This window comes from Brachycentrus maculatus, unplaced genomic scaffold (genome assembly GCF_059751285.1).
Source record: "Brachycentrus maculatus isolate JH-2025_06_01 unplaced genomic scaffold, ASM5975128v1 h1tg000553l, whole genome shotgun sequence".
NCBI lineage: Eukaryota > Metazoa > Arthropoda > Insecta > Trichoptera > Brachycentridae > Brachycentrus > Brachycentrus maculatus.
The window spans coordinates 230,334-247,907 of NW_028281296.1; the positions used below are offsets into that span (position 1 = coordinate 230,334).

The 17,574-nt window shown below is 31.4% G+C and overlaps 1 protein-coding gene across 2 annotated transcripts; it reads left to right on the plus strand.

Moving 5' to 3' along the window:
- The first annotated feature begins 1,061 nt into the window (after nucleotides 1-1,061).
- On the plus strand, nucleotides 1,062-14,294 carry LOC148301513 (uncharacterized). Of its 2 annotated transcripts, XM_088273131.1 has the most exons (11): nucleotides 1,062-1,382; nucleotides 1,485-1,631; nucleotides 3,266-3,439; nucleotides 3,926-4,075; nucleotides 4,709-4,990; nucleotides 6,194-6,405; nucleotides 8,198-8,311; nucleotides 9,539-9,742; nucleotides 10,388-10,604; nucleotides 11,987-12,199; nucleotides 14,254-14,294. In XM_088273131.1, exons 1-11 carry the CDS (start codon nucleotides 1,224-1,226, stop codon nucleotides 14,254-14,256), a joined length of 1,875 nt encoding a protein of 624 aa, XP_088129257.1. In that variant the 5' UTR covers nucleotides 1,062-1,223; the 3' UTR covers nucleotides 14,257-14,294. The 2 variants fall into 2 exon arrangements, with proteins under 2 accessions (XP_088129257.1, XP_088129256.1); XM_088273130.1 differs by lacking the exon at nucleotides 14,254-14,294 and having other exon boundaries at nucleotides 11,987-14,194.
- Nucleotides 14,295-17,574: the final 3,280 nt, after the last annotated feature.

A 17,574-nucleotide genomic window follows, 5' to 3' on the forward strand; every position in this document is an offset into this window, starting at 1 on the left:
CTTTGGAAGGCATTTATTAATAAATTGTATTAACCCTATTTTTTTTTTAATTATTACTTGATTGTGACAATCTATAATTATATTTAATGTAGTCCATGTACATATCTAATGGATTGATTTTTTGTTGTTTTTTATTTAAGGTCTTATGTTTGCTAGTTATGAATAGCTTTTTAAAAAAAACTGACTTTTTTTTATTTTAAACCATTATAAACCTTACTCCTCTGCATTTATGATTTTTTTAGTTCATTTATGTATGTTGAATAAATAACCTGTGATGATTGTTGTTATGTTATTTTTAATTTTTAAACTATTAGACAAAATTATAAAATGTTATACTTATGTCGTAATCAAAGTTCATTCTTTGGTCTTCATTAGTCTTTGTACCTTTTGTATCTGAAAGTATAGTAGCATAATTAAATCACACAGATTATGGCTTCACTGCTATACAGATGGTATCCATTTTTTGTAAATTGGGAAAGAAATATGAAATTATAAATTTGGAAAAAAAATCAGTCGCCCATTTTATTGCTTCAAATTTCATCCTTTAAACGAGTGATTTTTAAAGTGGTCTATATCGACCCTCAGGGGTCCACGACAGCTTGCAAGGGGTCTATGTCATTAAAAAAATTGGGGGTCCATGAAATAGAAATGGGGGTCGCTCGCGTCGAGCATCCCGACTATAGATAGAATGCTCAGCTCGCTGCACTGACCATACGAATGCTCGCATCGTAACGTGTTACGTTATGACGAAATGGCTCCGGTCAGTTCTTACTATAATAATGAGCCAAAGAAATAGGACGTAAATAAAAGTATATTTTTGTAAATGAAAAAACCACAAATATATATCTTTTGACCACAAAAAGCTAATGACACAAATCGATTAACAAACTTGGTTGCTTACCGGAAATTTGTACAGTTGAATACAAAAAAATGAGCTGGAAAGAAAAAAACGAGTACCATTCCTATCGAGTAACCGAATAAACTTATTTAGGTACCCGTCAGTAGGTCTTCACTGCACAAAGTATCCATAGATAATAACTATCAAGTTATATGATTACTTTTATCTATGGAATGATCTGTCAAATGTCAATTGTATGTCAACACTTGGTATTTCTGTACACAAAACAAGTTTATATTAATTCAGATTAAGATCATGTCAAGTTAAAAGCATTATGTAGTAAAAAGATACATTTGAAAAAAAACTAATATTGTGTGACAGTAAAATGGGCGATCAAACAAATACAAAAATTGAGGAAGTCATTTCAGAAAATGATCTGCATATTATCCAATTTTGCAGAGGATGTTTGGCTTGGAATAGAAAGATGATATATCTGTATGACAAAGATTTAAATAATCACTTTTCTTGGATATCTAATTTACCGGTCTGGCATATTTGTCTTTTTTATCATTACTGTACTCGTTTTATTCGTTTCTGGAGGTTAAGCTATGCGTTTCTAATCTGTGAAATAAAATTAAAATTGTAGATAAATATTAAGGACTCACTACCGGAATGGTTATGCTGGCAGTGCGTTCACTTCGTGAGAAAGATTGTTTCGTTCAGGAATGTTTGCAACCGAAGTGCTGCGATACTTTCAAAATACCATTTTTGTCAAAATTCACAAAATACAGAGGTGAGAAATGGGATAGTTTTATTCTTACGCATCGAATAGATACATAACTTCACCATCAATTGTAGCAAGTTATAAATTTATGTATTATTTTTTAAATTAAACACGGATGTTTTGAGTCCACTAAATTGTATTTAAAAAAAAAAACAAATAAAAAATAATACTGTGACAATTGTTTCGCCTAGTTACGGCATTTTCAAACGAATGTGAAGATTAAATGGACTGACAGTCCTTATATGGCTATACAATTCTAGGTACTTAAGTAATAATTATAAACATTGCTTTATAGCTACTGACAATTTTAAAACCTTTGTACTCTATTTTTTTTTACACAGAATTGGGTGTTATGTAAAAATATGACCAAAAATTACGATATATTTAGAAAATTACGAAAAAATATTTTTTGGTAAGGTATCATATCATATCCGCCCGTTGAGGTCCACTGCTGGACAAAGGCCTCCCCCTTCCGTCTCCACTCCTCCCGATCCTGTGCCATCCCCATCCACTGTCTTCCAGCAAACTTCCTGATGTCATCCACCCATCTCATCGGTGGACGTCCTTGAGGTCTCTGGTTCCTCGCTCTCCACACCAGAACGCGTTTCGTCCATCTGTCGTCGGTCATTCTGGCTATGTGACCGGCCCATTTCCGCTTCAGCCAAGCAATTCGCTCTACCACGTCGCAGACCTGTGTCTGGCGTCGGATCCAATCGTTCCTTCTTTTGCCTCTTAATGTTATTCCAAGCATAATTTGCTCCATGCTCCTCTGTGCAACTTGCAACTTATGGGAGGATTGCTTGGTCAGAGTCATTGTTTCCGCGCCATAGGTTAGGACGGGTTTGGTAAGGGAGTAAATAAAAATTTGTATTATGCTATTTATTATTTCGGCATTAAGGTTGGGGTAAGATGTGATTAAATTATAAATAGAATTTTGGTTTTTTACCACTAATAAGTCAAGTGGTTAAAAACAATTGTTTTATTTACAATTAAAAGTTGTAGCTATTTGTCAAATTTTTTTGCATATTCCGAACTAACTAACTATCCTACCATCACACCGCTTACATGAGCCTGATCCTTGAAGTGGAAGCAGGTGATCTACTTCGAGGATTTATGTACTCACTTACTAATTGATCAACTAAAATTTTTATAATTTTTAAATGGCTCAATGATGTTTCGTTGTTATCTTTATCAAAAAAAATTATAAACAATATATGAGTTACATCCACAAAAAAGATCTTACGCCACCATTCTAGCAATTTTTTGATAAATGTAGAATGTCAGTTTTTAGAATGTTTTCTATGTCGTCGTGACGGTGACAACGGAGTACAAAGGGTTTATAATTTATAATTGAAGCACTAACTTTGTGATTTTTCATTTTATTATTAAAATGTAACTTTGTTTTAAAATCACTATATATACTTTACTATAACATAATTATAATGTCTTCCAGTTTTGAAGCTAACCGCTTCTGACTGATTAATCAGTCTTGATAAAGAAGCAGTTAGCTTCGAAACCGGTAGACATTATAATTAAGTTAAAATAAAATATTTATAGTGTTTTTAAAACAAAGTTATATTTTAATTATACAAAGGGTTTATATATATAGTTTAGATTATAAATTTATATTGTTTCGTCCTTAGATTATCAAGAATGGACTAGGAAGTTTAAACTGGCCATTATCTATTTCAAACACAGTTGTGACGGACTACCCACCTTCCATAGACAATCCTATAGATCAGGAAAAATTAGATAATAATAAACAAAACAGATTGCCTTTGACTGATGGACATATCAATAACTGTGATATAAAAGAGGTAATTAATATGTTTTATTGATGTCCCTGGGTGATTTTGTTATCTAAAACATCTAGACGTGCCCTACGTAAAGTGCTCTAACTACATTTTTGAGATATTTGGTGTACGTTATCAACTGACCGTTATCTTCTCATATAAATTTTTTTTTTTAAATTTACAAAATAAATTACGCCTAGTTTTCAGGCGTATAAGACGCTATCTACATCGAATTTTCGAAATAAACTGAACTCCTAAAACGCTAACCATTTAATTTTGACAATGCATAAAGTTTTAAAATGATTTATTGCATTATTTTATCTTGTTTTTGAATGTATAATACTAGTTTAGAATTACAGATAAAACTGTAAATCAATAAAAAAAATACGTTGAAAAAATCTTCAAAGCTCTCTCCTGTAAAGTAACAGATTTGCAGATAGAGTACTTTACGTAGGGGCCGTCGATCTATTCCAATTAAATTAAATGTGAAATATCTTTTTGCAACTACAGGAATCAAAGAATGACTTTGAATCTTGGTTTGGGGAAGATAGAGAAGACAATTCATCATTAAAGGCTGAATTCGAAGGAGATTCTGATGATCAATTCAATGATAGTGATGACGAACCAGTCATTAAGATAGTAAAGTTAAAAAAGACAAAGGTATTTAAATGTTTTTCTTGTAAGTCTTTATTTTTCTTCACAATATTTTAAATTCTTGAATGTTTTTCGCACATACTTTGTGGCACATTTTATAAACTTTATAAAATTAAACAACTTTGTTTTAACCACTTTTTATTGGTACACTTTATCCAACCGGTTTCGACAAGAACCTTGTCATCATCAGAGTGTATGTACTAAATTCTAAAACATTGTAATACTAAAATGAATCATGTTTTTTTAAATCATATTTTCATATGGTGTACGGAGTGCTTGGTAAGGGAAGGGTAATTAATTATGAGCATTTCAATGTTTAATAATTTAGTACATAAACCCTGATGACGACAAGGTTCTTGTCGAAACCTGTTGGATAAAGTGTCCAATAAAAAAGTGGTAAAAACAAAGTTGTTTCATTTTATAAACAATATTTTGAGTTAGTCCATATTTTTTTTCCTAGCTATTTTTTATTTTTAAAGCTATTTTTCATATAATTTTTGTTTATTTATTGATACCTCAACGTAGATGAAGAATATTGAATCCTGGGCATGGACAAAGCTTATGACATAACTTCCATGGATATCCAGGACATTAAGCGGCTCCCCCAATTAAGCTTTTTTTGCTTCTTTTTCCTCTTAGATCAAGTCTCATAAAGGGAAACGAAAGAAATTCAAACAAGATGTCTCCATGTCAAATAATAATGGATTACGAAGAAAGTTAAATATTCAAAATACCCCGGCCAAAAATTTTGACATGTCCATGGTGATTATATCTTCCTTGAGCTTAGAACAGCAAGTTCAGGAGATGGAAGACATCAGAAGCAGCAAAGAGTATTGTAACGCTCCTTATAAATGCAATTTGTGCGCCAAGTGGTTTGTTCACGAAATTGTATATAAAGAGCACATGGTAAAACATGATATAGTAAGTTATTTTATTTATTGTTTCGGCATTAACTTTGTGGTAAGACATGTTACAATGATTAAAGAAAACACTTGTTTTTTACCACTTGAGTTTTATTAAAGACTACATGTTTCAGAAGTTAAACTTCCATCATTCAGGTCTGTATAATAACTTATATAGTAAGTTATTTATTGATTTGTCGTTTAATTTGTAGAACTCCATTTTAATTTATGTATTAATTTTTAAATCAAACACAGATTTTTTGAGTCAACTAAGTTGTATTCTATTAAAAAACACATAAAAATTTATATTGTGACAGTTGTTTCGTCTAGTTATGGCGTTTTCAAACGAATGTTACTGCTTATTGTTATTGCTACAAATAATAGAAACATTAGGAATAATTTTCATTGATTTATATTTTTTGTCCTTACAAAAATATTGAATGTTAAATTGTATGTGTCTGGTTGTAGTCCCGTGGTTAGTGTCGCGGACTCTTAAGTCAGAGTTTCTCGGTTCGAACCCACTCTACCACAATTTGATACCTATTTCTAACAATGAGCCGCTTAGGCTTGGTGTAATGGTCAGCGTGTTTAGCTACCGTGCTGGAGGTCCCGGGTTTGATTCGCAGGGGGGTGAAAATAAATATTAGTGATTTTACACTGTAATATTTATTTAATATTACCCTGGACTGGTTCCTGAAGCGCAAGAGTGATCACCTTTCCTTCGTGTGTAAATGATCAAGATAACACTGCGTTTATATGACGCAGTGCTCTATGCACCATTGGGTGCGGATAAGGGTTTTATTATTATTATTTATTTCTAATAATGAGCCGCTTAGGCTTTGTCCGCCTCCGTGGTGTAATGGTCAGCGTGTTTAGCTACCGTGCTGGAGGTCCCGGGTTTGATTCGCAGGGGGGTGAAAATAAATATTAGTGATTTTACACTGTAATATTTATTTAATATTACCCTGGATTGGTTCCTGAAGCGCAAGAGTGATCACCTTGCCTTCATGTAAGTAATGATCAAGAAAACACTGCGTCAATTTGATGCAGTGCCCTATGCACCATTGGGTGCGGATAAGGGTTGTAAGTAAGTAAGTAGGCTCATTAAAAGAAATTGGTATCAAATTGTGGTAGAGTGGCTCACAGAAATATTATAATATTGAAATATTTGTGTAAATAATAAAATCACAAATATTTCTCTTTTCTTCAATTTTTTTTACAGGTATCTGGACCATATGAGTGTGAGTTATGTAGTCAACGCTTTAACTCAAGGCGTAACCTCACAAACCACCAAGAAACGCATGCCTATCGATACGGCTGTCGGAAATGTGGCAAAGTTGTCATAAGCAAGCAAAATATCATGTCACACATGTACACAGAGCACGATAAAACCAACAAGCAAATCACCTGCGATATTTGCCAAAGGACTTACAAGTATGTTTAGTTTTTACTATTATCTCGGATAAATGTATGGCAAAGGTGTGCGATTGATGTCTGTCATATCAGTCAGTTCAGAATTCCCCTTAGATTTGCTTAAATATTATATATGACGGCATTTTAAACAAAGAGAGTACAAGTGGTGTTTTTTTATTTTTTATTTATTTTTTTTTTTTTATTTTATTGGAAGGAAGAACAACAGTTACAATATATGATACATACAGAATACAAAAAATAAAATCATGAGTACCAATTATAGTTCTTCACAACTATACATAAGAGAGGTCTATATAAAGGAAGAGACATGAGACAAGGATGGGATAAAGAGAAAAGGAGATGGCAGTGATAGGAAAGAAAGAAAAGGAAAGGACAGGGAATAGAATTACTTTTTTAGGTTTATAAGATTTCGAACAATTTAGCTTTAAATTTTGAAAGATTGGAGTAGAACATATCAAGGTCGGTACAACATTCATTAAATTTCCCACAACTTCGATAAATAAAGGAATTTTTTGAATAGTTCTTTGTTGGTGCTGGATTATAAAAGGTATGACTATGCCTATTGATTCTAATTGGACAATGAAAAGGTATCTGCGCAAGAAGATAAGGGCTCTCAGTCATATTATTTATAACTTTATACAAAAAACATAAATCTGATATATTCCTACGTTTACTAAGTGAAGATAATTTATGGAAGGCTAAAGATTCTTCGTAAGAGTTGAAACTTAAATGAAGCTACAAGCATTGATTAGAAAATTACAGTTGTAATTCATTGATGCTTTTATTGTTCTTATCAAATTATTTTGAAACAGTAAGCAACGTGACTGTCGTCGTAATTTATTATTCTGACCCTTATTCGCATCCAATGGTGCCTAGAGCGATGGATCATATTATTATCGTGTTTTCTTGCTTATTAATTACTTGAAAAGAATGTCATCAGTCCTGCGCTTCATGTACTAGAGTGATACAACATTTTGAGTGTGTCCTTATTAAAAATAACTCCTATAATTGGAGATAATCCGGATTTGTGAACAAGTAAATAAATTAACTGGTCAAATTATAAGCTAAAATAATAAAAATGAAAATGATATTTTCTGGCGTTTCTCATGTATGTGATTATAATCCAGGATTCGGACCTCACATACTAATATAAGAGTTTCTGCTCAGTAAAAAAGCTTGTTTTCATCCCAACAATAGATGTCTTTAGTGCAGTTCTAGTGATTCAAGAACAAGGTTTTTTAATTGTTTCAAATATATAGAACTTCCAAGAATTTGAGTAGTGTGTTTGTCAATAATGGGTAGAATTGGTGGATGTTACATGTGTGTAAAGTGATCACTTAAACCAGCCTATGACGGTTGTAAGCCCCGTATATGCCCAGACTTCCATATTCTTCTTCATCTTTGATGAGATGTTAAAAAATACTAGAGTGATATTGAATATATGAATATTAGAGTAAAAAATTACTGGTATTTATTTTGACCGCCAGGGAATCGAACCAGAGAGCTCCAGCACTGTAAAAAAACTTGCTAACCACTACACTATAATGGCAGAAGAATTTTATACGGAATATAATAAATTATATTAATTATAATTGAACATTAACCTAAAACTAAGCATTACATATACATACGAAGGATCATAATATGTATAGTAAACAAGAAATTTTTATACGACAAGTAGGGTTACCGCATTTGTATTGTTATCTGAATGTAAATATGGTTTCCGCTTATTATGGCAGTGTATGTGTTTATATAATTAAGTCATTAAAATATAATATTTTTCAATTTCCAGAAATCGATACACGTATGCAAAACACATGAGAATACACAACAATTCTAAAGAGTATAAGTGCCATTTGTGTCCTAAAGTGTTTCTGTGGAAAGACAATCTCAACAGGCATCTCACGTAAGCATAAATAATAACTGTAAAATAATTCATTAACTTATCATTTATTGACTATTTACGTTATAATCAGTCTTTAAATTAAATTAAATTTGGACTTGGTCCAGACTAATTTCACTTACTTTCCACATCTAATAATTTTTTTAGTCTATATGCATCAGAATATCTGATTTGACATTCCATTATTTTGAAACCATCAGTGAGACATTATGTATTAATTACGAGCATTTATATTTTTATTTGTTGATGCAGACCAATCCGCAGGATTGAGAAAAGAGAAAAAGGTATTTTGATCCTACTCTGACAATAATAAAAATAATAATGGCTCCTGACTCGCGCTCGAGTATATTGTCTTCTGCATGTGGAGCTATCTATAAGAGACTCGCATGTGGCTTAACATGCCAATTTTGGACTTAATAATCTGAGCACACACTGCGCACTCCGTGTCCTCGTCACTTCTGTTGTGCCAGTAGCCGCGCGCAGAGACCTCGTGAAAACCATTCAACTACTCTAATATATTACTATTAAAATACACATATAACATTTATCTTTGAATTTATTTAACTTCTTCTCATTCTTCGAATTGTCTGGCATCTCATCATACATTTTTATCCCCTTTGTGTGTATTTCTTTTTTGCAACTAAGATATTTCTTATATTTGACATTGACAGTGATTGAGTTATATTAATTAGGGAATTTAGTGCAAACATACAAAGCAATATAGTAGAATTATAATTTATTACAATGATAATATTTTGAAAATTTTAAGTTGTCTATTTTAATTTGGAATGACCCTTGTAATGATTATGTGTGATTTATTACAAGGTGCATTAAAAAATATATATTTAATTATTTTATTTATATTTCTTGAATGTTTTTCGCAGATACTTTGTGGCACATTTTAAAAACTTTGTAAAATTAAACAACTTTGTTTTAACCACTTTTTATTATTAGTACACTTTAACCTACCGGTTTGTGTGGAAGTTTTTGGTAAGAGAATGTAGTTAATTATGATTATTTTAATGTTTTAGAATTTGATAAACCCTGATGATGACAAGGTTCTTGTCGAAAGGTAGGTTAAAGTGTACTAATAATAAAAAAGTGGTTAAAACAAAATTGTTTAATTTCATAAAAAAAATTTATAGTTAATTATCTTATGAGTATTTCCTTAAATTGTATTATATGTTTGTAAGGGGTGTGTATATTCTTCTAAATTAAATTTAATTACAGTCGTCACAAGAGTGAGAGGCCTTTTGTTTGTGATCAATGCTCTAAATCCTTCTATTTGAAGGAGAATTTGAAGGATCATCTTCTAGTGCATTCCGGTGCTAAACGATTTTACTGCGTCGAGTGTGATCTGTCCTATGCAACACAAGCTAAGCTCAATCAACACCTGAAGAGAGGGACAAAACATCTCACTCCGGAACAACTGACGTAAGTTTTTAGCAATATGTATCTATAACTACTAAAATGCGTGAGTTTTATTTTAACCATATGCAGTAGAACCTCATTTATTCAGACTAAATAGGGATAAAAATAGTCTGGATAATAAAAAATCAGGATAATAAGACAAGAACACATTCATTATAAATCATTTTTATTTGTCTAGATTTACGAATAGCTTGAATATTAAATTATTTTTTATTTAATAAATCAGTCATTAAGTCAAAATAAGTAAAAATCAGTCTGCTTCAAGTCAGCTGTTTTTTGAAGTTGTCGAATTACGAATACTTTTAAAACATATAAGTTGACAATATAAGAGTGTGTCTAAATACATGTTTACAAATCTGGGTTTTCTCAATTAGGAGTTTTTTGTTGTTGACATTTTATTTGCTATAACTGATTTCAGTGCACCATTCACTTTGTTCCCAGCATTCACTCTCCTTTCTATGTCTATGCCTTTATAAAATCCTTTCTTTGCCTTTATAAAATCCTTTCCATGCCTTTATCAAATTTATAGTAAAACACTGCCTCAATCTGATGCGGTGTCTTATGCACTGTGGATGTGGATACGAGTAGATGTCAAACAGGTTTGTAAATGATTTTGATTAATTTTAAGCATTATTTTTCCAATGGTAGGTTTTCCTGCACAATGTGCGAAGTACGGTATACCAACAACCAACAATTGTCCATGCACATTGACCGAGTTCACCTGAATAAAAGGTCTCACGTGTGTCAACAGTGCGATGCAGCATTTGTCAGTAAAAAAACTTTACAAACCCACGTCAAAATCGTTCACGAAGGATACAAAAAACCCCGCGATCATATCTGTGAAACCTGCGGTAAAGGGTTTTCGGTTAGTATTATAAACACAAATCGCTCAATCCTTTCAAGAACGTCATAAATAAAAAAAACTTTATTTTTCAGGAGAACGTTTTTAAAGTTCAAAAATGAAATACAACGTTTTAAAAATAAATATCAAGCCACCTATTGAACTTTTTACTGTGCAACAGAGCTTTTTAGGTAAAACCTGAAGGTTTTTTCTCCATTTGAAAAATATTTAGTATATTTAAAAAAATAATTAAACAATACCTTTTCTTCAAAATGCAAAAACAACACTTTCTGCCCTGTAGCGGGTAAATATTAAGTTAAAAATATGCCTCTTTAGCTGGGATATACATAGTACATTTTCTAGGCATTCCGAAAACATGCACAACTGAAAATTGACGATTTTTGATTTATGACGTTCTTGAAAGGAGTGAGCGAAACGTTTAACCTTTTTACATTATTGCAATGTGGCCCTTTTGGCCAACCTTTAATTAACTTTGTAATTACTAATTATACCTGAAGGATTAACTTAAGCCATAGTTTGGATGTTGCATAGTATTTGGTTAACTATTGACCTAGGAGGATTGGCGTTGTTTCAATAACACATGCCAAAACAGAGGTCTTTTAGGAACATGCCTTGCAAATAAACTGAGAAAACTTACATTGAAAATATGATATCATTGGAAAAAATCATTCTTCCATTTCAATTCCAGGATTCAAATCTATGTTTTCTGAAATCCAGTCAAGTGCTCTTATCCTCAGAACCAAACAAGAATCCACCTAAACCTAGAAATCAAGTAGAGCCTTGAAATAACAATCTCTCTTTTTGTTTGTTAATTATATATGTTAAATATTTAGCATTTCAACAATTGATAAATTTGTATAATTCTTCTAACTCTTATCCGCACCCAATGGTGCATAGGGCACTGCATCACATTAACACAGTGCTATCTTTATTGTTACCTAAATGAAAGCAAGGTGATCACTCCTGCGCATCAATTCTAAATAAATATTAGAGTGATAAATCAGAAATATTTGTTTTGATCTGCCCTATGAGAATCAAACCTGGGGCCTCCAGCACGATTGCTAACCTGTTAACCATTTCACTACGAAGGCAGACAAAATAGGCATACATATAATTAACAGATAGTATTATGGTTTAGAAAAAAAAACTGAATTTACAAGAAAGGTCAAGGAAAGAATTGTGTGATTGGAATTTTTAAGCTCATTATTTTTATTGTTATAATTTTTTAAACAAATGACTTTTTCAGAAAGTATTTATTGCATTATTGACTCAAAATTGGGACCTTAATTTTTCTCCTCAACTGTCTTTTAGTATCCTTTTTAGCTTTGTGTTCATATCCCTATACTATCCTTTATTTTCTAAGATTGTTAAACATTTTTTTTTAGGACAAGCAAGTTCTGAAGGCCCACATTCGCACTCACACTGGCGAAAAACCCTTCTCTTGCAAGTATTGCGGTGTGAAGTTTGCCCACTCCGGGGCCATGTATACGCACGTTCGGCTGGTCCATCTTAAACTGAAGAGAAATTATGACACAAAAAGAAAATTGGCAATTAAGACAACTGCAGCAGAAACTAACCATCGCATCGAGAATGATAATGTTAGTGAAATAATGCAAAAATAACACCTATATGAACTAACCCATATTAATAAAGATTTATTTTCTTTATATATATATATATATATATATATATATATATATATATATATATATATATATATATATATATATATATATATATATATATATGGATATTATGTTATGACTATAAAGATCAAAGGGCCGATAAACTACAATGAAATCAAGATTATTTGCAAATTACACAACTATGTATAAGGAATGCGTTGAACAAAACAATAAAAATTCCAAAGCCTACACATTAAAAATTTTACAACACTGGATTATCTGGCTGTAAGTGAATGTTGATCCATATTTCTATTGCCAAATTTGAAAAAATATCGTAATTCTAACTAACTCACCGTAACTATTAATTTTCCACTCACTTGATTTAAATTTATTGACACTATTACTCTCACATTTTAAATCCCTAAACTATGGTTATAAAAGATATTAGGTTCGATATGACAGGTTGTCAACTAAATCAGCTAGGAAAAGAAGGGCAATTACAAATGCTGAGCTCATTTATACACTGTTGTGAAACAGCATTAAAAAATGCAGGAACTACGCAAATATCTCACTTGATCAATTACATACAGGTAAACCTACTAGGGACGGCAGCAGTAGTAACGTCGAATTATCTTATTGAAGATTGGGAACAACTGAAAGAAGCGTTATAAAGAGAATTCGGGGAAAATAAATTATGTGGACATTTACTATTAGAACGGAATACGGTGAAAGAGAGTAGAAATGAAAAAATGTGTAATTTCATCAATCTACTATTGCTAAAGGTGTAGAAGAATCCCGCTTCGGAAAACTCCTTCAGACACATGGAACAGATCAATATCCAATAAAATATTGTTCAACATAGCGGCAGCTCTTCCTACAGGCATAACCATCGGCAGGTTGGTCCTGTGTATAGGAATGTGAAACAATCTATGCCGAAGCTGTCTTAGGTAACTATCGGGAACATACAAACCAATGTTCTGGATAATTTCAGGATTATCGATCATACCGCACAACAATTGATAAAAATGCGTAGTCAAATACACATTCCTTCTAGTCTCTAAACTATTGTAGCCAAGCATACCCTGGAGAAACTCGGTCGGGTACTTACTGACATAGGAACACAATTCACGAGTAAGCCAATCTTGAATACTTTTTTTGTCCAGATAAGACTGACTTTGCATATTATTTTTACATAAATAATTCAATACAATTTTATACAAGTAAATAAATAAATAATTTAAATAATGTCTTCGTATTTTTAATAATGTACCCTCATTTAAAATCTATGTATCGATATTATAAATATTATTTTATATTTTTATATTCCTTTATTTATCGAAGTTGTGGGAAATTTGATGAATGTTGTACCCACCTTGATATGTTCTACTCCAATCTTTCAAAATTTAAAGCTAAATTGTTCGAAATCTTATAAACCTAAAAAAGTAATTCTATTCCCTGTCCTTTCCTTTTCTTCTTTTCCTATCACTGCCATCTCCTTTTCTCTTTATCCCATCCTTGTCTCATGTCTCTTCCTTTATATAGACCTCTCTTATGTATAGTTGTGAAGAACTATAATTGGTACTCATGATTTTATTTTTTGTATTCTGTATGTATCATATATTGTAACTGTTGTTCTTCCTTCCAATAAAATAAAATAAAATATTGACACATCCATAATAACTCTGTTATGGCCTCAAAACAAAATAGAATTGTTAGTGTAAGGTACAAATGTTCAACTTCATATACATAATAAGGTTATTGGGACAATTTTATGTCATCATTTCAATATGTAGGACATTATAGAAATGTATTTACAAATGCCAATGATGAATAATGAAGTAAAACAATCATTTTAAATTAACAATACTAAAAACGAATGATGGAGGAACATTATATTTTTATAGATATAATGGTGTTTTTATTTGATTTCCAAATTATATTTTTGCTATGTACTTTTCCTTCATTTTGCTGATCTTGCCTCCATTGTTTTTAAAAATGATTATAATCAGTTTTCTATCTTAAATTAGTGAGTCCATATGAGACACTGTGCAGTATCCATTCATTACTGGTTCCTTGTGCTAAGAGCGTAGTCTTCAAGACAGATAAATAAAAACGCAGTTTGTTCCAAATTTAGAGGTATGTATGCAAATTTTACTACTACATATGTATTATTATTTGTGATTTCAATTATTTCTTCCTCTTCGAAACCTCATTCGCATTTCGATGGTGCATAGGGCACTGCTTCATATAAACGCAGTGTTGTCTTAATCATTAACACATGAAGGAAAGGTCATCAGCCCTCGACTTCACTTTAAGACTTAGGCAATAACCTGCTGATAATATTATATATAAAACTCTTATCCGCACCCAAATGGTGCATAGGGCACTGTCATATAAACGCAGTGTTATCTTGATCGTTTATACATGAAGGAAAGGTGATCAGCCTTCCGCTTCAGGTACCAGTCCATGGTAATTTTGAATAAATATTATAGTGAAAAAATCACTAATATTTATTTTACCCCCCTTGGGAATCGAACCCGGAACCTCCAGAATGGTAGCCGAGCGTGCTGACCATTACACTACGGAGGCGGACAATTTTTTTATTATTATTTTTTGTTTTTTTTGTTGATAATATTAATGGAAAGATAAAATAAAATATATCTTATTTAAAAGAAATAAGAGAAATCAATATAATATACACTTTTTACACACCCATCACCTAGCAATACGTCCTATATTGCAAAAATAACTGATGTTACATATTGAGCACTGAACACACACACTGTCCCTTTGAACAGCTTGTATAACAGTGATGATAAGAATTCTATAGCTTACTTTACTATATTGTAATAATAACTTAATTATGCAAACAATGTTTATCATATTGAAAGAATTTTCACAGATTCCAAACTTTTTTATTATTGTGTAGTTGCCAGAATTGATATTTAAAAAAAAAACTTTTTTACAGTAGGCATATTATTTTGATGTACCTAATTGAGTATGTATTGACTAATGACATTGTCTGTGATTACATAAAGGGGATTTTAATCAAAAAAAATATTAGATTATTTACTTTACTGTTTTTCTCGGTCAAATCATTCAATTTCCTCAAGTCTGATTTTACCCTATTAGAAATTCATAAATCATCTTTTACGCTTTTACAGGTATTTTTTGGTAAAATTACAATGAAGTCCAGGAATTTCATTTTGCTTTTTGTGATATGTTCTACAATAACTACAATCACGTCTTCCACATTCAATGAAGGCGATATTGACCAAAAGAAATGTACCAATAGTAAACATTACACATACACACTGGAAATACCCGAATATATTTACTTTAAGGGGACTGATCATAACTTACCTACAATAATTCGGGAAAGAATTCAGATAAGTTGGCCTGAATTACACGTTTTAAACAAGATGCAGCCTCTGCCAGTTTGGAAACAAAAATATCAGAAAAACAATTTTCAAGGTAATGACAATTTACGCACGGGACCTGCTGATAAATTTAATATGGAACCTGTAGCTTCGGAGCAAATACAAACATTCGTATCTTCCATATTTTTAGATAAAGGAAATATTTTTGAACCCAGCACAATGAAAGACCAAACTGTAACAATTGCAAACTCTGAAGATGTCATTCCAGATTTGTCACCATTAGAAGTTTCTCAAATATTTGAAATACCAACATTTAAAAACACTGACGATACAACAAACAGTTCGGATGATATTTTGTTAGAGCAAGAAAATTTATATACTACTGCTATTTCGAATCGCAAAAAACATGAAGGTTATGAAGTAATCCCTCAGGATGAAAATATTACATTCAAAACGGATAGTGAAAAGAACATTCATTCCGAAGTAGCTACTAATTTGCCAACATACCCCATATTTAAAGATGACGAAGTGAACCAATTTGAACATTTGGAATTAAGGATAGTAAAAGAACAAGAAGATAATATTGACTCTACAGGATTTTATTCAATAGTCTCTGAGAAAAGTTATGACCCTCTTTTACAAGTATTTGATGATCAGCATGATTTTACGACAGAATCTACAACAGTTTTGAAATATGATAAAACTGATTATTTTACTAAAGAAACTAATTTTAACATAGAAAGTGACCATAAAGATTATTTTACTGATGAATCAGCAACATCCGTTGACAAACTTAAAAATCCGATAACAACTGGACCAAGTAAAACGCGCATACATTATTTGGAAATCGATTCAACAAAACAAGAAAATATTGGTAATATTAAGACTGAAACAAAACCTTTAGAAAGTGATTATATAATCAACGCTCGAAACTCAAAGGAAAGTAGCGAAGACACAGTTACAACTACACAATATTCTACAACCAAAGACCATTTAATTTCCAAAATATTTGAAGATACGAAATCAGTTAATCAAATTTCATCAGATTTTGAGAATCACGTAGATGCTGATAGTAAAATGCTCGCAGAAAGAACAAACATTTTATCTTTAGATATTGAAAAACTATTTGAGGATGTTGATGTAACAACAAAAGATTTTTACACTATGGATGAATTAGAACCAATACAGAATATTGATAAATCTTTAGTTAATCAAAAAGATCAGATTAACAATATTGATGTACTCCAAGAAAAACTCTTCATGCCTCTGAAAGCAACACAAAAATATGACAATTTCCCCAATCTTGACAATATTGGTACAATAAGGAAAGAAGAATTTTTATTTGGTTTTTCAGAGGTCATGAAGCAAAGCCAAGAATTAGATGAAAATAAAACAGATGCAATTGTAAAAGAAATATACCAAGGAGAAGAGGAAGCTACAAGTGAAATTCAATTGGATTCTTTTGCAACAGAAAAAGGAACAGATGTTTATCATTTTCACAATGCTGATAATTTTTTATTAAATGACCCACAAGGTGATGAAATAATCACTAAATTTGAGAAAACAACAAGTAAACTAGAGTTTGAAACCAATAAATTACCAAGACAGGTAAAAGATGAAAGAAAGGTAAACCTGGACAAAGAGGAAGCTACAACCGAAATTCAATTGGATTCATTTAAGACAGAAAAAAGAACAGGAGTTATTTATTTGGAGAATGCTGATATTTTTTTATTGAGCGATGCAGAAAGTAATGAAAAAATAACTTTATCTGAGAAAACAACTCAAAAAGAGTTTAAAACCAATAAATTATCTAAAGAGGTAAAAGAAATATACTTGGATGAAGTGGAAGCTACAAACGAAATTCAATTGGATTATTTGACAACAGAAAAAGGTACAGATGTTACTCATTTTGACAATGCTGATAAAATTGTATTGAATGATATACAAGGTAATGAAACAATAACCATA